Raw genomic sequence first — 23,610 nt, forward strand, 5'->3', positions numbered from 1 at the left:
CTCTCTCTATATATATATATATATATATATATATATATATACTATATATATATATATATATATATATATATATCTATCTATATATATATATATATATATATATATATATATATATATATATATATATATATATATACAGGGGGTCCTCGAGTTACGACGTTGATCCGTTCTTACGATGCGTCGTAACACGATTTTTTCAGCGTAAGTCGGAACTTGAAAAATACCACATGATTTTTAATGTAATACCTATCAATAACAACGAGAGAACAATTCCTTACCTTTATTAGTTTGATTGGCTTGCACACTGGAGAGGAAGCTGCGGTGCTGGAGAGACTGGGGGAGGTTAGTGAAGAGAAAAAGAAACCTCCAGAAGTTGCTGGAGATGCTGAGGCAGATGATTCTTGAGGTGAGGCAGAACATAACTAGTACTGGAGATGGCTGAGGCAGTGATTCTTGAGTGAGGCAGAACATACTACTGGAGATGTTTGGGGCAGGTGAGTCTTTAGGTGAGGCAGAACCTACAGAAGGTGCTGGAGATACTGGGGCAGGTGAGTCTGGGTTAGCAGAACATTCAGAAGGTGCTGGAGATTGTGGGGCAGGCGAGTCTGGATTAGCAGAGGCAGCTGAGGTAGAGGGTACAGGATCTCCTGCAGGCCTCTCTACCTTCTTAAAATACTGCTCCAGGTTAGTCTGAACAGAGAGCGACCTCTTTTCATCCCAAGATCTCCTTGTAACACTGCATCAAATCCATGACGCCACTGGAAAACCCTAGTGAACCTGTCCAAGTTGGGATCCTGAGCCTCAAAAGTTGACAACGCTTGCTGCAACTCTGCAAAACCTCTTATCAAGTCCTGCCTTGTGAAAGCCTTAGGCTCTGGGGTGGGTGCTTCTTCTTCTTCCTCTATTATCTGCTTCTCCAGTTGTATCAGGTCCTCAGCAGATAACTCCTCGCCATGAGACTCCAGCAGCTCTGTAACATCATCAACCTCCATCTCCAAATACGTTTCCAAAACAAACCTGTCTCGTCTACGTTAAACACTTGCTGAGCAGAATAACCCCCCTCCTTAATTATCTCAGACAACGCTTTAGGAAATTCACTCGCTGCTTTCTCATCCCCACTAGCAGCTTCACCTTGCAATTTAAGGTTATGGTAATTGGCCCGAGCCTTAAATCGCATAAACCAACCCCTACTAGCCACAAACTCTTCACTTTCACTTCCCTCCCCCTTTTCTTTTTTCAACGCTTCAAACAATCTTTTCGCCTTCTCCTGAATCACCATAAGGCTGACTGGGATACGCCGTTGATTTTGGTCTTCCAACCAAAGCACCAATAACCTTTCCATTTCAATTATTAGACCACTACGCTGCTTAGTTATCACTGTCGCTTTCATAGGAGCAGATCCTTTCACATGTTCAACGATGCGCTCTTTATCTTTGATAATGGTAGCAACGGTCGAACGGCTAAGGCCAAGCGAGCGGCCAATGTTTGTTGGCGTTTCTCCCTTCTCAGATCGCTTTATAATGTCCACTTTAATTTCCATGGTGATGGCCTTTCTTTTCTTCGATGCACTACCTACCATCAGAAGAGTCCGCCTTGCGCTTGGGAGCCATAACAAAGAGCAAAAAGTTACAAAAACGATACAACACGAGGGAGAGAGAGGCAGTGTAAAAAAAACAACCAAAATGGCGTATGGGCGAGGAATGAGCGTAGCGAAGCGACGCCGTCCTCTCCCCCACAAAGCGTATTCTTCCGCCGTGCGCCCGGAACTAGTTCGCGTTTGTTTACGTTGCACTTACGACGCTAAACCGCGTAAGACGGAACGACGCAAAATATTATTTTTTATATTTTTATGGGGGCGCGTTTGTAACCACGAAACATCGTAAGTCGAGACCAGCGTAACCCGAGGACTTACTGTATATATATATATATATATATATATATATATATATATATCTATCTATATATCATCTATCGATCTATCTATCTATCTATCTATCTATCTATCTATCTATCTATCTATCTATATCATAGATATATACGGGGTATAATATAATATTATATATATATATATACATATATATTAAGATATACATATTATATTTTTATCTATAGCTATCTATCTAGCTAATGTATCATTCTTTTTAAAAAAATTATATATATATATATATATATATATATTATATAATTATAATAATATTATTATATAATATATATATATATATATATCCATCGTTATCCCTTAATTTTTTTCCTTTTATCTAATATATATTATAGAATATTATATTATATATATAAATATATATATACTTATATATATTTATCTACTATCTATCTATCTATTATATCTATCTATATATATATAATATATAATAATATATATATATATATAATATATATATATATATAATAATATATATTCATCTATCTATCTATATATATATATAGATATATATCATATAATAAGATTATAATATATAGATATATATATATATATATATATATATATCTATCTATCTATCTATTACTATATATAAATTTATATATATATATATATATAGCTATATATATATATATCCTATATATATATTATTATTATTATCTATATCTATTTATCTATAAAATAGATATATTTATATATATATATATATATATATATATATATATATATATATATTTCATCTATCTATCTATATATATATATATATATATATATAGATATATATATATATAGATATATATCTATCTATATATATATATCTATCTATCTATATATATAGCTATATATTATATCGATATATATATTATATATATATATCATATAATATATATATATATATAATATATATATATATACTATATCATCTATCTATCTATATAATAATATAATATATACTATATATTATATATATATATATAGAATATATTTTATTCTATCTATCTATATATATCTTCTATCTATAATATATATTATATATCTAATATATCTTAATATATATATATATCTATATTATATATTATATATATATATATCTATATATATTATAATAATATATATATATAATATATAGATATATAGATAATATATTATATATATATATATTTATATCTATCTATCTATCTATCTTCTCTATCTATATATATATATATATATATATATATATATAATATATATATATATATATATATATATATATATATATATACTCTATATATATATATTTATCTATATATATCTTCTATAATCTAATATCTTATATATATTTATTATAATCCTATTTGTTTGATGTGAATAATAAAGTTCTATCTTGGATGGACTGGTATTTTGTATTCCCTTCATAGATTTTGTCCCCATATGGGGCTAGTGCCATCAGTGCACCTCATTCGGTGCAATGTAGGCATTACTTACGGTTCTTTGCAGCGTCCCTTCGGCTTGCTTGCTGCATTCCTTACAAATTTTATTTGAGTGCCCATTTCAGAACCAACAACAAATAACAAGTACATATTGGAAACAAACCTTGAAAGAAATTTTTTAGATCTCTGGTGTAGCCTTTGGTAGCTTTATTAAACTTAATAATAATGATAATTCATCCTTCAGGTATGTAATTAAATCTGTGATTACAACCAGACAGAGTAGAGAATAATCTCTAAGATGTTTCGCACTTTATTTTTTGGCCAAAATGCAGGTCGCCAGGAGGAAAAGTGTCATTCCTGCTCCATTTGCTGTTCAGTAACATGTATAGAATGGTTTATTTTTTGTTCAGATGTCCCCATACATGAAGGCTGACCATACATAAACTGACCATACATGAAACTGACCATACATGAAACTGGTGCCAGAGCAGATTATGCACATATTTTGTGAAGTATTGAAAAGGATATTGTAACTGCTCATCTTTTAAAAACCTTTTTCACTAGTGTGGAAGAATTGCTGAATGTGCTAATTAACCTGTGCTGTATTTTATCTGGGGGGATGTGACTCTATTGCACATGAACAAATATTCAGTGGTTTTGGAACTGTGTTAAGCAGATAGCTTATTTAGTTGCATTATATTTCCTTATCACTTGTATTATATTTCCGTATTTTGTCCTTTTACAACAGCCAAGCACCTGATAGTAGCATACTTCACAAATCTAAAATTTACCAGATGAGTCCCAGGCACCTACCAAAGTTTTTGGTTACTAATATGTAAAGGAAGCTTTTAACCAAAATCAGTATGTTGGTGATTTCTAACGGGTATGTTAAAATCTCAGGAACTTGATGGCTCCATAATGCCCAATCTTATGACCATAGTAAAAGTAATCAGTAACTTTAGGATGCATCCTCTTTGCATATAACACATTGTTAAACATATGTATCAGGCTCACATCTCAGACAGGTTGAATACAAGTCAACAACTTAGTGGTATTCTTAAGCTATGTTTCAGAATGTTATCCAGAAATTGCCACATAATTGTTCTCCACACACAATAATCAACTTTTTTTAACTTGCTTCTGATAGATATAAGTTTACTGACATGTGTTTTCGTTGCTTTGTTTACATTGAGGTGTGGATGGCCTATTAACCTTAAAACGCCGACCCTGGGGGGGACGTATTTTACGTCAACATTTTTTGTCTCTCGGGTGCCGACTGGACGTATTTTACGTTGACATACAAAAGTTTTTTTAAAAATTTGCCGAAAAATACTTTTAGGCCTACCAGCCGAAAACTCTTGAATCACGCGCCTTGGGGGATGCTGGGAGTTCACGGATCAAGGTGTTACTTTGTTTACAATCGTTACACAGGCGCGCAAGCGCGAATTTCTTTCTTGCTGCACTAAAAAGTATCTGTGACACATCTCGGAAATTATTTCGTCACTTTGACATAATTTTTTTACCATTTTAAATTAGCCGTTACGTGGAGTATTATATATGAAAATGTGTGCATTTTTATATAGAATAGAACAAAAAAATACTCATGATTGTAGCTTTTATCAGTTTTGAGATATTCTCATATAAATAACGATAAGTGCCGAAATTTCAACCTTCGGTCAACTTTGACTCTACCGAAATGGTCGAAAAACGCAATTGTAAGCTAAAACTCTTATATTTTAGTAATATTCAATCATTTACCTTAATTTTGCAACTAATTGGAAGTCTCTAGCACAATATTTCGATATATGAATTTATGAAAAAAACTTTTTCCTTACGTCCGCGCGGTAAAACTCTTCCGAAAAAAATCATACATGCGATTGTGGTAATGTTTGCGCCATTTTAAATTAGCTGTTACATAAAGTTTTATATATGAAAATGTGTGCAATTTCATGCACAATACAACTAAAAACAACCCATGGTTGTAGCTTTTATCAATTTTGAAATATTTTCATATAAAAAATGATAAGTGACAAATTTTCAACCTTCGGTCAACTTTGACTCTACCGAAATGGTCAAAAAACGCAATTGTAAGCTAAAACGCTTATATTCTAGTAATATTCAAGCAGTTACCTTCATTTTGCAACAAATTGGAAGTCTCTAGCACAATATTTCGATTTATGGTGAATTTATGAAAATAATAACATTTTCTTTATGTCCGCGGCGGCTAACTCTTCCGAAAAAAATCAAAAAATATACGTGCGATTGTGGTAATGTTTGCACCATTTTAAATTAGCCGTTACATAAAGTTTTATATGATAAAATGTGCGCAATTTCATGTATAATACAACAAAAAATAGTTGAAGGTTGTAGCTTTTCTCATTTTTTAAATATTTGCATATAAATCACGATAAATAGAAAAAAAACCATGTTCTGTCAAATTTGACTCTACCGAAATGGTCGAAAAACACAATTGTAAGATAAAACTCTTACAGTCTAGTAATATTCAGTCATTTATCTTCATCGTGAAACAAATTCGAAGTCTCTAGCACAATATTTAAATTTATGGTGAATTTTTAAAAAAATTTTTCAAAAAAACTTTCCTTTCCCTCCGCGCGCGGATTCTCCGCCACAAATCTCCGAAATACGTGAGTCCCATTCTCGGAATATTTGCTCCGTTCATATTAGCATTTCATAGAGTTTTATATATGAAAATGTGCGCAATTTCATGTAGAATAAAACGAAAAATATGTGAAGGTTGTAGCTTTTCTTATTTCCGAAATAATTGCATATAAAAAATATATATATGTAAAAAAAATTCGACATTTGGTCAACTTTAACTCGTCAGATATGGTCGAAAACTGCATTTGTAAGCTAATATTCTTACAGTATAGTAATATTCAATCATTTTTTCTTCATTTTGAAAGAAATTGGAAGTCTCTAGGACAATATTTAGATTTATGGTGAATTTTTGAAAAAAATATTTGTTTACGTACGCGCGTTACGAATTCATGCATTATTTTGTGATATATTTTTCTCTGTGTTGCTTGTTTTTATCGTTTTACAATGTGTTATTACCAAAATAATCGCAATTACAATGTGTTATATACCAAAATAGTCGCAATTTAGTGTACATTACAAAGAAAAAACAAACAAAAAAAAAAAGTAACTTGTTACCTTTACAAAACCGTTTTGCGCACAGCGCGATTTAAATACAATTATATATGAAAATTTCGTTTTTTTTGCGCTATCATATCGCATTATTTATATATGATAATGATAATTTTTTTCATTTCTGATGGTTGCATACTAAACTTCAGGCAATGACAAAAAAAGGAGCCAAAAAATGAACTCTTAATCTTGAAAACTAAGCGCACTGTGATTTTTTGAAAAAAATATTTTTTCCACTTCCGCGCTCACTCTGAAACTTCTCCGGCACACGGGAGACATTTTTTTTTTACCGCTTCGGCGTTTAAGGGTTAAGGAACAAAAACTTTTTGCAGTAGGTTTTGTGTCATAGAGGCAAACCTATTGATACTCAAAGAACATTCCTGTGCAGTAGATACAAAAGCTATTATGGGTTTTTGCTATCAAATAATTCCTTATGTGATCATTGACTGCTGCATTAAAAATTTCACAAATTATAATAACTACTCCAGACACTTTCACATTAGTAAAGCATACAGGTGTATCTGTGGAATATGATATTGTCTATAAGTTTTCTTCTAACCCTTCTTGTCTTGTGGTTGTACATTGCTCCTGTTTTTATGTACATACTTGTCTGGTAGATATACCATCATTTTGTTTCCTTTATTTTATTTTGTTATTTATTTTGATAATCCTTTGTGTCATCTCACTACAAAAGATTGACCTGCCTTTTATTCTCCTTATCTATGTTTAGTTGATGTCTTTTCCTTTACATATACCCCTACTTGGTCTGCTTTTTCCTGAGTTGATAGTTAGAGAGGTTGGAGTGGTTGTGATTTATCTCTTCTTGTACATATAACCACATCTATTTTGTGATCATTAATGTGAGTCAATCATGCTTAATGGTTGTTTCTCTCCTTCTAGGCCTGGGAACTTCCCCTATGCATCCATGTTCTCAGAGGGTACCAGTCTCTTTGCCTATTAGAGGTGGGTTTGAGTCACCCTATAGACTGATTATTGGTCTTTGGTCTTTGCATTTTTTATGCCTTCTGTTTCTTGTGGGGCACTGTTAGGAAATTTTAGGTTTACTAAATAGTGAACCCTAGATTAGGACTGTTGTTTTAGTTTCATATGCTTCCATTTCATTTTTCAGGTAAGGGTGTTGGTACATTTGTCCTGTGTCCTGGGTTTGTGTACACAGGATTGATGCGTTATTCTGCACCAAGATTTAGTTGGGCCAAAAAGCTATTTTTCCTGCCCATCATGTTTTTCTTCATGCGCACAGCAAAGCAGGTAAAACCAGTGATACTGATATGTTAGTGGATAGTTTTTGTTTATGCAGCATGGTGTGTATGTTAAAGTAAATATTCCTGCTTTTGGTTTATTATATCGCAAGATACATGATTTTGGATTTTTGTTGTGTTGCATAAGTATCATATTAATCCCAAAGGCAATTTGCAACCATTTGACCTCCATTTGGATCGTCCTCCAGCCTTGGGCTTTGGTCATATGCTCAATTAATTTTGGCTTGGTTTTTTCTTAACCCTTACTGGACAAGTAAATAAACCGATATGCAGCTCCTCAGGCCAGGTAAACTTAGAGGTTGGCTGATTTACAAAAAAACACATAAATGGAAAGAGATAGATATGCAAATGTACATGGTGAAAGAAAAAAAATGCAAAAAATTTTCCCTACCTTCTGCAAGAAGTTGAAAATGACTATTTCCAATCCCTTGTGGGGCCTCTTTTACAAGACAATCGTAAATTTTACCAACTTGAATATGTTTTTTTTTAATAAATAGATTTATTTTATTGTGTAAAATTATAGTTACTGCTCACAATATCAAAACAGATAAGAAATAAAAGCAGTAACAGTCTTAGTATGTTTGTTGAAAAGTATTAAAGTAAATTTGCCGAGAACGAAGATTCAATAACTGTGTTTTCTTTTACATGTTTTTCTAATATCTCTTTGCACTTTTCTTTGTAAAATTACATTTATAACCGACATACTGTCGTAAAAGACAAAAATAAAAAACAACAGCAACTCCTTAGTATATTTACAAGCAAATGTACAAAAAGACGTCATATGTGAGAGAGACGCAGAACATTCTCCCTTCAAATCACAAGCACTACTGAAGTCCTGAGATGCCCACACTCATGATTTTAGCCAGTGTAAAAGTTATTATTAGTGAATTTATGGGCTATAAAAGTATTGGCACCTCTTTCCCATCCGATTCTATCCAAATCAATGGCGTGTAATATTGTTTTTATACATTCAACTTACCCGTCAGATATATACATAGCTATTACTCCGTCGTCCCCGACAGAAATTCGAATTTCGCGGCACACGCAGCAGGTAGGTCAGGTGATCTACCCCCCCGCCGCTGGGTGGCGGGAATAGGAACCATACCCGTTTTCTAATTCATATTTTTTCTGTCGCTTCGAATGTAAACAACGTTTGCAGTTCCTCCTGATGGATTTTCGTGTTTCATTGCCATTGATCGTCTGGGCTAACTTTTACAGGGAAGTAATGGATCTTTGGTTCGGCATACGCTTTTGTTAACTTTTTTATAATATTAACTTCGAAAATTTCGAAGATTAGTGACGTGTAACTACCGAAGTTTTCGGTAGACACTCATGCACTTTCACGAAATATACTTTCATGAAAGGGAATTACTTATATTTATTCATTAATACAAATAAGTGTTAGATTTGATTGAGAAATGTATATCTTTCTTCCTAGTTTGGGAAGTCAGAAAAGTAACTATCCTTTAGAAGCTTTATTAGCTCTTGTGTTAACGAGCAATTATAGTAGTAACAGTACTAGTAGTTGTTGCATTCTCATCACCTTCTTACTCCGCAGAATCTACAATATCATATTTGCAAATTGTAGACTTTGGATATAGTTCAAATACGAACTCTTAGAACGTAAGAAGTGAATATAGTGTTCCCCCATTACAATGGAGGGTGCGTCTGATCGGCTCTGTCTCGCTCTCAGGTCTAGACCTCTTCCAAGCTCACAAGCCCAGAGGAGAAGGAATGTCGAAAGGAGGTTTCAGAGAATCCCCACCGGTCAGGCGTCCCCTCGGCAGGTTCTGTAGAGCGTCCCAGACTGCCAGGGATAGCCATTGGAAAGGCATCCTAAAACAGTGATTCTCCCTTTTTATGCCTACTGTTCCATGATGGATAGGAGAACTTCGAATGAATGAATTTGACGAAGATCCTCGTATAATGCCTTCTGGTAGAATTATTCAAAATGAGAATGACTTTAATCGATCCACCTTTCGAATCAGGCGACGATTTAGCGCCTTCTAATATTTGAGATCATTCGATAACATTTGTGATAGTCATTGTTCGAACATTTTTTTTTCGCAACTAGACGAGAACGCTATCCCATGGGGGTATGAAATTGTTATTTCACATAAGATTCCCCATCGTACATTTTTAGATATAGATCTATTCTGATTAGAACGATTTAGATTATTTGTCAATCGAATGAATTATATGGATATCGTTGAGTGATAAAGCATATATATATGACTTTTAAGCTTCTAGCTCCTACCCATGCTTAGGACAAATCGCCTTAGGCTACGGTATGGCAAGGCATACTCACATACCGAAATTTATGCTATAATGGTCAAGTGAAATCCTTACAAAATTTCCCCTAATTTAATACGGTTTACCTTAATGTAACGGTATTATAGAGTATTCTATTACGCTAGAGTATAAGTTATATGATGCTTTCGTGTCTTCGAGAAGTGATCGGAGAAGCAAATCTTTATTGGTGAATTGAGAGTAGGATTGAAACTTTTTTATTCGTGTTAGAAGAGGTTTCCATGAATTACCAGTACCCTTCTAGGACTTTCCTAGGAAGAAATTGTTAAAAAGGATTGTTTAGACGACACCTATTTAGTTTCTAGACTTGTCGAGTCTCGTTCGCTTAATTATCTTATATAAAACTTCCTGAAGCTCGATAAAAATTTTATAGATTCCTTTATTAAATGGAGTAACTGGCAACTCTGGAAAGGGAAGGCCAGTCGGCTTTCGAAGACTGCTTTCGCTTTGAATTGAGAGAGAGACCAGCGGCAGTACATGTTGTTCTCAGTCGTGAGCGGTCGGTTACAGCTCTCTCTTCCTGCGGAATGGGATAACTAACCGTATCTCTTCCCTACAATCGTGGTCTTAGCCTCGGATTGAGGGAATACTGAAGCTGTCATAAATAAATATTGTCTGCCTTTTGTTAGGAAGCTTTCAATAAGAAAGATATTACAACCTTTCAATGCTGTTTACCGTAGATAACATGATTAAAGGATTCTAATGCAGCAGAACATTATATTATTTAATGCACTCATACTTACGAAAGCATGTCTTATTAGAGTACATACTTAGTGAGAAGAGAGATGTATTAGAGATTCACTTCAAGACTACGCTATGGTTAAGTCTTTCGAGAAACGACACAACCGTATTTAGAATCGGATATTGCGCAGAAGTTGTATGAGTCGAATGGGAAACATTCTTTTAGTGGGGAATGGTTTCCCTGAATGGATTATACTACGTATATAATAGTTTTTCATAAGAAGAACGGAATTAACATATGAAAGGATGTCGGGTACCATAAAGACACAGATGTTCTGGCACATAACATAAAGATAATTAGTAGGAGGCGCTAGCCAAAATATTTCTCGTTCAGGAAAAAAAAAAAGGGGGGGGGGATACGGAAGAATTAACCGAGGAAAGAATAATTCCCCTTCCGATATACTCGAATTAGAGGAAAATTGAGAAGAAAAATCCAACTATGGAAGTACTGTAAAATTATAGGATTCTTACAGCACCTCTTCTTATTTTGATATCGAGATTTCCTGACCACGGTTGCAAGTAATGGGCCAGAAGCGTGACGCCTCCCAGGAGCGAGGCGCCAAGCAAGCGCGAGGACGCTGCGAGACGCGAGACGCCAGCCAAAAGCGTGACGCCTCCCAGGAGCGAGGCGCCAGGCAAGCGCAAGGACGCTGCGAGGCGCGAGACGCCAGCCAGAAGCGTGACGCCTCCCAGGAGCGAGGCACCAGGCAAGCGCGAGGACGCTGCAAGGCGCGAGACGCCAGCCAGAAGCGTGACGCCTCCCAGGAGCGAGGCACCAGGCAAGCTCGAGGACGCTGCAAGGCGCGAGACGCCAGCCAGAAGCGTGACGCCTCCCAGGAGCGAGGCGCCAACCAGGCGCAAGACATCAGGATCTCCAATTTCTCAGTATTTGGAGACAGACTTTCCAAGAGTTTCCTCTTTGAGAACTGACACAAGATCAGTTTTTTCCTGACAGGGACACAAGTTATCGCACAGGCGGCCGTGGCCCTTGTCAGGATTAACTGAAATTGCGGAAGTCTCTAACAAGAACAGACTTCTCATGTCAGGTGATATAGTGGTCGCGTGAGCGACTTCTTTCCTGGCAAGAAAAGTTGTTATGGGAGAAACTTGCTTTGCCAGATCAACCCTCTACTGACAATTATTCTAGATATCGCACAGGCAAACGTAGTACGTGTCAGGATAAGTGGGTTCTGCTTTATAGACCTTTACATGGTGAAGAGAACCGATATCTTTAGAAGTCTCTCGCTTTCCTCAACCTTATGAGACAAGTGATAGAAAATATATCGGACTCATAAGTTAATCTGGGTGCAGGTTTTAGAAAGACCTTGGCAACCCCTTTTTTATTGCACGTTTCGGCTAGTCCATTGAACCATGCAGCTCCTCTTTCTCCTCTTTCATTGTTATTAACAGGATGTTATATTATCCTACTCCTATGTAAACATATAACAAGGGAGACCTTGTAATGTTTTGGTACTGGAAAAGACTCGTAAGAGCTCTCAGTATTGGGTGAGAGGCTTTTTCAAGTATTTGAACTGTACATTACGGCCTGATGTCCTAGGATAGGAATCTTGAATGATTCTCCTCGATCCTGGATCATTTATTAGGAGAATAGGATAATAATAATTTGTTGTTTTGCTGAATAACGATGATAGAATTTTCCGTCTCTCGTTGCCCAGGCACAAGGACGGGAAGAAAGAATATAAGAGAGAGGTAGCAATCTACGCCATCTTTATTTTATAGAAAGGGGAATAAAATTTAGTCTTTTTTCCCCTAAAATATAAACTCTTTACAGAATGTAAGACAAAGGGCGTCAAAGAAAGAGAGGATAATACGTTATGCCTCATTTTAGACTTAGAGAGGTTGGATTCACAGAGGTCACGTTCTTCTCACAGCAAGTTTTTGAAGTCTTTTCCAAGACAGTCTGAATATTCTTTCAGCATCTATTTTTAAATGGACCTTAACAACCTCTCCACTCTGAGTCTGTCTGCGTGCAGACTGACCAGAAGTGGACATGAATGAGAGGATGTTTCAAGGTAAATGACAGTAGTCATGAATAAGATATATGATTACTGCAGATCGTGCTAGAGGGAATGAGGAAACTGTCCTCTTCCGATACCTCTGTGAACCACACAGCGGTTTTTTCTTCCCTTTCAGAGGGAAGAATCACCTTTGTATATTTCTGCTATCAAAGAACGCAGTAAAAGGCTATGTACTCTGTCTCTATAAAGGGAATTGGAGATAGCAGAGCATTAAGATCTTCGGGATCTTATACAATACCTCTATACGACAAGAATAGGAGATCTTATAATTACAATGGGATCCTATTTGGGCCTCAGATTCCGTGTTCTGACAAGATGGAACTGCTCCTCATCAATGTTTCTCTTGGTACTAAAGGACCAAAATGACGAGTGAAATTTTGGGCTTGGAATCTGGAATCAAATTCTAGAAAGACTAGGCAATGGGTTCCTGCCAGCATGGTATGTTTGGCAAAAGAACTAAAACCTTTTATTCCTGGATCAACGCTTTCAGATAAAGGATTCGTTGTCCAGGCAATGTATTTACATTCTCATCTACAAAAGGAGATAAGGTTTAAACGTTTGCTGACAGAGTCTTTGGAATACGATGAGGGCTTAAAAAACCACTTCCCAGAAGGTTCGAAGAGATATTTAAAGAGCTAGAAATCAGGAATCCTCCCAATTTCAGCTCAGAATCTCCTTAGACTTCCAGGCTCTTTCCCTGCCTTCGTGCAAGGATAGGGAAGATTTTGCAACAAGAGAACTCTTCAACATGTAGGAAGAGTGCTCGTTAGCAACGGAAGTATCAAGTATGATCCTCCTCGGAGGAAGACTGGTCTCTCGGACTATTAGATTTCCTATCGTCTACTGGATGTAGCTGACTAAAATTACCTCCCACCTTGTTACGGAGGCCATAAGCTCAAAGTGAAAGAATTTCTTCCACCCTTTTCCATCTCCTGATAAACGATTGTGGATGTTCAGACTTTCGGACAATGTAGCGCCAATCAGGCGCCAAATGCCAAACAGGCGTAAAGACGCCAGAGCAAGACAGTCCAAATAAACACTGTCATTGTCTGATGAGGAGAAGGAGTAGGCCTCCAATCTGGCGCAGATGCGCTAGAGGCGAATAAATCAGGCAAATAAAGTGTCCGAGGTGGACATTGCCAGTTTTCATCGAGACTCTTAACAAGCTCGAATCTCCAGCAAGTGGGGAGAAGTCAGCCAGGCGCGAGGAGCCAGCCAGACGCGAGGCGCCAGGCAAGCGAAGCGCCAGCCAGGCGCGAGGCGCCAGCCAGGCGCAAGGCGACAGCCAGGCGCGAGACGCCAGGCAGGCGCGAGACGCCAGGCAGGCGCGAGGCGCCAGCCAGGCGCGAGGCGCCAGGCAGGCGCGAAGCGCCAGCCAGGCGCAAGCCAGGCTCTGGGCTTCATCCAGAAGAGTTCTATTTCAAAGAAAGCCCTGGTCTTCTTTGGAACAGTGGAATCTCTAAAGCACTTCTTGAGTAACTCGATGATTCCTTCAAACAGCTAAGAATTAAAAGCGCTTGAAGTGCGGGCTTTTAACAATTCTTGTTCTTTCCATAACAATATGTCGTGAGAGACATATTAGCTGTAATAACGGGAGGTGCAACTCTGTGTTGACTCCTCTTTGCACGAAGGAGATCAAGTGGGCCTATGAGAGATCCTTCTCTCTTTGTTATACGTGTCCACGGATGCGTTGCTGGGATAGGGAGACGACACTGATCCTTAACTAGTGAATTATTTTTTAATTTTTTTTTAACATAAGTGTATTATTTTCTGGGTTTATTTGAAATGAGTTTGGGGATAGCTCTTTTCAAATTAAGCACAAACCCTCGTGTTAGGATCAGGTGATCGGGATCGGTGTTGTGCTCCTTAAATTATGCCAATAGGCATTGGTGTATTGTCATGTAAGTGGATAAGACCCCATTGACAAATGACCACTAGATTCTGTCAAGTAAGTGGATAAGACCCCATTGACAAATGACCACTAGATTCTGTCAAGTAAGTGGATAAGACCCCATTGACAGATCTACAAGAACTCTTAGCCATAGGTCACATCCTCGCTGAGGCTCTTGAGACGAAGCAGACTACTAGCAATAGCTAGGAAGTCGACCCTTCGTCTAAACACATAGGAACCAAGGTTTTATTTATTTATTACCTACAACGTATGTTGTTTACCTGTATATTCAGTAATAGCTGTCTTTTACCCTCCACCAATGGTGTGAATCAGCTATGTATATATCTGACGGGTAAGTTGAATGTATAAAAATGATATTGTTATGATACAATAAAGTTTTATACATACTTACCTGGCAGATATATACAATTAAATGGCCCACCCAGCCTCCCCTCAGGAGACAGCTGGAAGAAAAAATATGAATTAGAAAACGGGTATGGTTCCTATTCCCGCCACCCAGCGGCGGGGGGGTAGATCACCTGACCTACCTGCTGCGTGTGCCGCGAAATTCGAATTTCTGTCGGGGACGACGGAGTAATAGCTATGTATATATCTGCCAGGTAAGTATGTATAAAACTTTATTGTATCATAACAATATCATTTATCGATAGTATCAATCCGTCCACCACCCCAAACCTATTATTACTACTCCCGAGGATCAATTCATCCATTAAGGATTAATCTTTAATTTTATCACCCTTTCTTCTCACTGTCCTACCAATCCTCATCCTCCTCCACCCCCTCCCCCCCCCCCCTTAGGTGTGAGAGTCCATGCTGCAAGGGTAGAGGCTAATTTCAGACTGGTCTGTGACAACCTGGATACTGTAGGGCACAGTTTCCTTGAATTTTACTTTTTTGCCCATACTCCTCAAGTAGTGGACTGTATAAATATTTCCCTATCATATACCCATGCCCATATGGCTGTTAATGGAAATAAAATATTCTAAAGGTTTTGGGACTGACCCTGCTCAAATTCACCCCCCAATTTTGTGGGGCTTTTCTGACTTCGCAAATTTAGAGACCACGAGCCAGACTACTCCCACAGAAATCTCATCCTTATCCTCTTTTACCATGTCACTTGTCATCTCGTCACATGATGCCCCACACTCCCTTTTCACTAGTTCATCTTTGGTGACTACTCTACAATCGTATGAACCACAGTGTTCCACCGTGAAACAGTGGGCCACTACAGCACCTCTTCAGAAAAAATTTCTTAGGGCTTCAACACCATCCACTTCTGCCCACCTTAAAATGTCCCCCAGTACCCATCCTGCCCTTATGCCAATCTTCTTTGAACCCCAGAAATGGGACAAGTACTTCATCGTCCCCCCAACCTCTCCTCTCACGAACAATACACTCCACTTTCAATAGTGCTTGCAGAGACATGTAGGAACGGTGAAATTCCAAACAAGATCCAACCACTCGCATCTTTTGATGAATGCAGAGGCGCAGGCTCAAGAAGTGTCCACCCTCAAAGACCTACAAGGTAATGCCTTCCCTACCTCTCCACATTCTCACCTCAACAGTTGCACTAGAATAGTGGTGTTACCCTCTGAGTGGTGTCCAGTTGACAATATCAGTTGGAGTGACTGTTCAACAGATCTCAAAGAACTCCAAAGTGACCACCATGAAGCTCTCCATGTTACATGCTACACTCTTGGAACAAGAGCAATAGGAAATATAAAAAAAATTTTGCAAGGATCACATTCATTGGGCAAAACCTCCCACATTGGAGGTCAACATTACAAAGTCCAAAAGTATATTCCCCATGTCAATACCAAAAGTGTTGGCACTTTGCCCACCCAGCCAAATTTTGCAGATCACAAGCGAGCTTCCCCGTTTGCAGCTCGCCTTACCATGATAGATTGAGCAAATTGCCACTCACAAGAGTGCATTTATGCCAATTGTGCTGTCAAACATTTTTTTTTAATTTTTCCTGCATGGTTGCCCTATCTACAAGTTTGATTCAGGTGGCTGCCCTCCACTTTAAACATTTATAGACCCTAAAAGAAGCTGGACAGGAGGCTTGCTGCCTTGGCTTTACTACTGTCACCCTGGCCCAGATCATGACAACAGCAAAGCAAACAAGCAAAACCGCTGCCAATCACATGTCACAACCAACCCTTCCCTCTCCTTTTTCCTTCTTGAATTTCCCAATCCACCACCACCTCTAGTACTTCCTCACCTTCATCCCTTTCTTTGCCCAAACTGCTGCATACCTCTTAAGTACCATTATCCACCACTCTTCCCCTCTTCTTATCTCAATATCTCAAGTGTATCTTTGTCAAACCCTTTTAAGATGTTAAATTCAGAAATACCTACTTCTACATCCCTATTTTCTCTTCCCTCACTCCCAAATCTTCCTCTCCTTAACACAACCCCCCCCCCACCCCCCACACTAAGAAATAAAAGCCAAATTGGAACAGCTCCCACACAAAATCAAAATATGCTGCTGTTCATCATAACACTGCTGAGGTCCACAACCCTCCCTCCCACTATCCTTCACCCCCACCCCCCTGCCAACTTCACAGAATCACTACCTGCCTCACCTTTCCCCCTACCTGTGTCCTTTCCCACCCAACCTTCCACTTGACCTCTGTACTGAGGAAAGGTATCCAGGGTTGTACCCGCAAGTCTCTCTCTTCTTTCCTCCACACTTTTAGACTTCCCACCGACAGATGACTCACCTGTTAATCCTGACACTCACCCATCCCTACTTCATACCGAAGACAGTCTATTCCCATCTAACAACCCTACTCAACCATACAGACTATAATATCTACCTACTCATATATCTCATTCCCTTAGTGACTGTACTCCAGTGGAACATTCAGGGGTTCCAATCCCGCAGACACAATCTCGGATATTTCCTCTCACAATACGAACCTAAAGTAATACGGGCAAGCATACTTACAGCAGGACTATATGCCAATTTGTTTGCACTAAAACAACTTCTAGTCTACCCCTCATCATCCTTTGTTATTTTCAGACTACTAATTCTATATCCCTCATCCAGTCTATTGACTGCATCCATCCTGTAGTATGTGAAATTCAAGGAGCAAGTAGACACTGTCCTGTTGTGCAGCTGTGTCGGGATGCCCATATATCAAAACCATCCTGTATTCAGATTTTTTCTCATTCTTCTGTAACTGCTTACTAAATTGCTGACAGTCTTTCTGGTCCAATATCTCAAATAACAAGCTCCACACAGTTAAACGTACCATACTACCATGGTTAAACCCATGCCACAAGAATAGACGATGGGAAACAGCACTTGCCCAATTACGAATTGGCCATTCAAACCTCACCTGATGAACAGACTCCCTCCAACCATGTGTCCAATTTCTTGTATCCCTCCTTCCATATCCCATATATAATCCTCTCCTGCTCCAGCACACAGTTGCATGCAACAGAGCCTTTACCAAGCTAAAGTCTCTCCCCCATTCACCTCGCTTTTATGAAATTCACACCGAAACAGAGCACTTTTCCATGGAATGTTTAATATGCCCCCTACAACAAATAAATATTCTTCGTCTACTATAACCTACCAACCAATGACTCTGACCATATGTATCTATAATCGGCTAAACACCACCATACGTCTCCAAGGCCTGGTGTTTGATTGATATTAACTCAATGCAATTCAGTATACATATGTAGTGAGTCCCCCCACTACTCAACCAGTAATTTTTTGTTCAGCAAAGATATTGACACCAGTGCCATGCAGATAAAATTTGACACCAGTGCCATGCAGATAAAATTTCAGTTTGCAAAGAAAGAAAATTTGTATAGGTTTAAAAAAGCCTCATTCTAATTTCATTCACAGCTTTGTAGTCCTATCTTGATTTTAATCTTTATTGTGTTTCTCTAGGGTGCGCAGACATCGATCCACTGTGCTGTCTCAGAAGAACTTGATGAAGTGGAATGGGCCTTTTTGGCCAACTGTAAAACTGAGAAACTAGCAGATGTTGCACAAGATGAAGCAGCTTCGGTTAGGCTCTGGGATGTATCTATGGATCTTGTAGGGGAAAATGGTTCTGATTTGTTGGGAGAAGAAGGGGTCCTTCTTGATGTGGAAACTCCTCCAGAAACTGATAATGGAATTGATGATGATGTAGTTGTGATTGAAAAGTAAATGAAAACCAATTTAAGGACTTCTGCTGAATGTAAATTAAATTACATAAAGTTTTGAAACTAAAAAATGGGAAGATGTACATGTACTATATTTAAAGTTGTTTCTGGTGTATGTATCACCTCAGCATCACTACTTATATGCAAATTCATAACTTAAGATATGCTTTGTTATGAAGTTCTTGAATGCAATCTTTAATGTGATGTATTTGGTCAAATGTTGTCAGATAGTTTATGGTAAAATGAGTAGAAAATAAATTTAGCAATTACAGAGAAACTGGCAAATAGGAATGTTATTGATTGCTAAATAAACCAAAATTACTTTGTAAAAAAAGTATTTATATGAGATGCAAAATGAATGGTGAAATTAGCACGAGGGAAATAAATTAGTATGCATATATGTATATATATACTGGTGTATTTTCTATTTTTTAAACAGCTAAAATTTTATCTCTCTTGTAGAGCAAATGTGCAAATTGAAACTGGTAAGCAAGTGTGTTTGTATGTGAAGTATACAATGATGTGAATTTTCTAAAATAGTTTAAATAATAATGAAGTATTTTCAAATGGTAATGGAATTAATTGGTTGTGAATTGATTAACAGATGTGATATTTAAAATATTTCTGCAAGGTTAAGAAACAGATTTTATTAGTAGTAAGACAAAAACCTAAAGAAATGTGTATTTTTTCTAATTTATTGCAAGTACAGATGTGTCTGTTTATGGAAATGGCTGAAAAGCATAAATTCTAGTTGAACGATTTGTGATGAAGTGGATAATTGACTGATTTTTGAATGCTCATGAAAACTTCTAAAAACTTCCTTAGAAATGAGTGATATTATTTTGCATCCTATTCATTAAAATCTTAAAGAAGTAAATATTTCCTAAACCATTCAATAAACTCATCAGTGTGGTAGAGGTTGTTGAACCAAAAAACTAAATGAGTCTGGGAAGATAAAGATGCTAAGTTTGAAAGTGAGATATAGGGGACCTTGTCTGTTTGTATGCATGTTTGAGTGGATGTAGACTTTCAGAGATTGAAGTTTTTTATAAAGAAATTTTAATTCTGTCCATGGGATGGAGGAAAATTGGGTTTGTGATCATTTGTATACATAGTTATACATATTCTGTAAATACTTGGAACAACAGTATGTAATGAGTTTTAAATCATTTTGTAAATAGAAAAAATAAATTGTGAATAAGATTTTGCATAAGTTTCTTGGCATAAATTCTATCAAAATTATTTTCTTCATTTCGTTGATGTCACTGATATATCCAGTTTTATGCTTTTACAAAATGTGGTGTCTAATATTTATCAGAAATTGCAAAAGTAGCTAATGATTAAATAATGGGTCTGCATACCATATGTTAAAATCTAGCTCATGATTATGAGGTGAATTGAAAAACTTAGGTTATTTTTTATAGTTATCTGAATTTGAAGCTACCAAACAAAGTGCAAATATTAACCCTTTCATATATTGGGGTAAAGCAAACTCCAATCTGACTTATGGATTAAGAACTCATATGAAAAATATTTGAAGAAAATGTTATAGAGGTTTATAAATTTTTTAACCGAAAAAGTATGATAAATTTGTTTTGCAAAGATATTTAATGTTGTGGTATATACACCAGATATTGCATATAAAAATGTAAGGAAAAGTAACTGCAATTTTGTGGAATTTTGTATTTTGGACTGGTTTCAGTGATTCTTCTTTTTAAATAATCCCTACATGTATGAGATACAGGGTAGAACCATCCCCTCCAGCATTATCAGTTAATTATGACTGGTAACCTGTGCTGTGAAACGTAATAGAGTACGTACAACTAACATACAGTCAAAGGTTTGTCAGAAGCAGGTCAAATTATTGCCCAAAATCACAATCCCACAAGTTAAGTTTCTAAACTCTCCCAGTGCTTGCTATAATTTTATCTCAAACAAATGAGAATTGAATATGAAGCAAGTTCAAGTTTAAGATAGCAGAGTGAGACGAAATCAAAGGCATGATACGTAAAAGGGCAGAAAGCAACACCGCTGGGCCTGAGTGGATGCTGCAAAGCATGTTGCACCAGACATTACCTCTTACAGGAATTGTGTGGTGCTGCAAAGGTTTTTTTTTCTTTTCTTTTTGCAGATAATCAATGAGAAACATTTTATTACTATAGGAATTTTATCACTGAAGAAACACACTTTGTGTGTGTGTGGAAGTTGAAAGGTTTTCAAACTTATTTCTGCTAATGGGCAGCACAAGTGCACTGTTTATTCACTTCTTGCAGCACAAGTATTTACAGAGTACTAATACTGATTTGTCATTCAAAACCTCAGTCAGAAAATCTGTTTGTCAAATTCTATTAATGAAATGTGTGGAAGCACACACCCTTTTTAATGCCATGCAAATCCTATTCCATGCACAATTCATGCTGTTCATTGCAAGAGCCTTGTTTTGCAATTATGTTTTCTTCACTCAACTCTTTGACATTAAAGTTTGCTTATTCTAATTATTATTACTCAAAAATAAATATTTTTCACCTGACTTACGATGTTTGACAAGCGTAATTTGCTGATTAAATTGCAGTCTTGGTTTTAGTTTACTTTTAATTATATGACAGCAGGACTCAAAAGTTGTGGCTATTAGTAATGGCTTTCAGCAATACAGTAGCAGAATATTCTTCCATGTTACTGCTGTCAATCAGATGTACACTTTCTCTTTTCATATCTAGCCTTTATATGTTATGGTTTATTTTAATTCCATTAATATTTGTGATGTGCTTTAGTTTTCAATGTACCTAACAATGCACACACTTTTAGATATGAGATGCTGTATTCTTGAGGCATCTCCCCAGATCCTTGACATGTTGCCATTTTTGATTGCTTAGAGGATGGGAGCTGAGAGGTAATGTTCCAGTGCTTTGAAGGCAGTGGACACCAAGGTCCCGGAAGTCTTACACCTCAGCTATTTTGACTCTAAAATGGTTCGGATTATGGAAAGTTTTGCTCTTAATCCCTTAATGGAAAGTGGAGCTGGATGCATGCTGTGCCTGAGTGATGAGAAACAATGTCACATCTAGCCCTTGGTGTTAGGTCCAGTATTGGTGGAATGACGACCCCTCAGCCACCGAGGGTAAGGTGCATAATATTGTGGGCCTCCTGGAACAGGAACCTTGAGATTCTTCCAGAAAAAAGCAAAACCACTGAAATAACATGAAAACCTTTTGAGGGATTACATTCATGCATGATCCATCCTTGACTTGCTTTGATTTGGAAACAAGAACTGGTTATGGTTTTTAATACTAGAAAGTAAATTGCAAGTAGCATCATTTAAACTTGAAAACTACCTGTTAAACAGACATTCACCAACCAGACTCTTATGTTGCTAAAAGCACCTCTGGTAGGAGGTTTATGGTGGAAAAGTGCATGTTCATGTCCATATTACCATCATCAAAAGATGATTGCTGATTTCAACCAGACACCCAATTACTCATAGTGACTACCATTGGCAGGCTTATAGCATCATATGGCCATCAGCCTCACAATCTCCACCAAATAGGAAAAAAATTAAAATGGAAGTAGTTGTTGCACATGTCCAGATACCCCTACTTGTTGACTTCCTCAGACACTGCAGGCTGGAAGTGAACATCACATATGACCATCACCTGGACCTGTTCTCCCTCCAAATGGCCCTGCTCTTCTCAGGCTCCAAGTAGCCATATATCTTGTTGTACATAGGACTCATGGACCTTACACCACCACTACAGGAGTTTTCTGACAGACCAGAACACTGTCAAAACATCAATGTACCTGCAGAAAACAGCATCCACCATTATATCAAGACAATTGGTCCCATAGAACGCTTCAAGCTCTGTTGCCTACCACCAGAGAAACCACTCGCTACAATGAAGACCTTCAAAGAGATTGAATGCAGTGGCCTTTGCAAGAGGGCCTCGACCCCCTGGTCTTCACCTCTCCAAATGATCAAGAAACTAGAGGGGCCCCCACCACTCTACCAGGGACTTCAGGCTCCTCAACTCTACTACCATCCCCATCCCAGCATAGTGGACATCACCTCCACCCTATGCATGGTGAGAATCTTCTTTAAGTTCAACCAAAAGGCTACTTGCAAGTCAAGTCCAAAGCAAAGATACTCCAAAAGTAGCTACCATCATGCCCTTCAGAACATATACCTTTAACTACTGGATATTTGTCTTCCAGAATTTATGGGCTACATTCCAGAAACTCCTGGGAGACCTCCAATTCTGTATCACATACATTGCTGATGTACTTATATTCTCCAGGAACAAAGAAGAACACCAAAAGCACATCAGAGCCATATTACCTCTTCCAAGAGACTACCGTCTAAATATCTGTTTTGACATATGCATCATCGGGGCATCTGTTCATATCATGCATCTGGAAACAGATTACATCCCCTACATTCCAAGTTATCAGCCATAAGGAAATACCTGACTCCAACCACCATAAAGCACCTCAGTGGCGTGATCGGTATGGTCTTGGCCTGCTACCTCGGTGGCCGCGAGTTCGATTCTCGGGCATTCCATTGAGGTGTGAGAGATGTGTGTTTCTGGTGATAGAAGTTCACTCTCGACGTGGCTCGGAAGTCACGTAAAGCCGTTGGTCCCGTTGC

The 23,610-nt window shown here is 37.5% G+C and overlaps 1 protein-coding gene across 1 annotated transcript; it reads left to right on the forward strand.

Moving 5' to 3' along the window:
- Positions 1 to 7,382: 7,382 nt before the first annotated feature.
- LOC135224556 (retinol dehydrogenase 11-like) lies at positions 7,383 to 20,174 on the forward strand. Its single transcript, XM_064263654.1, has 3 exons — positions 7,383 to 7,482; positions 7,649 to 7,788; positions 18,712 to 20,174. The coding sequence occupies exons 1-3, from the start codon at positions 7,398 to 7,400 to the stop codon at positions 18,973 to 18,975; spliced, it is 489 nt and encodes a 162-aa protein (XP_064119724.1). The 5' UTR covers positions 7,383 to 7,397; the 3' UTR covers positions 18,976 to 20,174.
- The last annotated feature ends 3,436 nt before the right edge of the window (positions 20,175 to 23,610 follow it).

The sequence above is a fragment of the Macrobrachium nipponense genome, chromosome 12, assembly GCF_015104395.2.
Source record: "Macrobrachium nipponense isolate FS-2020 chromosome 12, ASM1510439v2, whole genome shotgun sequence".
NCBI lineage: Eukaryota > Metazoa > Arthropoda > Malacostraca > Decapoda > Palaemonidae > Macrobrachium > Macrobrachium nipponense.

What these genes read in the sequence shown, in the direction of transcription:
- LOC135224556 (XM_064263654.1), top strand. Translation starts at nt 7,398, where the DNA reads ATGGTTGTTTCTCTCCTTCTAGGCCTGGGAACTTCCCCTATGCATCCA. An exon ending in AGTCTCTTTGCCTATTAGAG is followed by an intron (nt 7,483 to 7,648) that starts GTGGGTTTGAGT and finishes TTCATTTTTCAG; the next exon opens with GTAAGGGTGTTGGTACATTT. An exon ending in TCATGCGCACAGCAAAGCAG is followed by an intron (nt 7,789 to 18,711) that starts GTAAAACCAGTG and finishes GTGTTTCTCTAG; the next exon opens with GGTGCGCAGACATCGATCCA.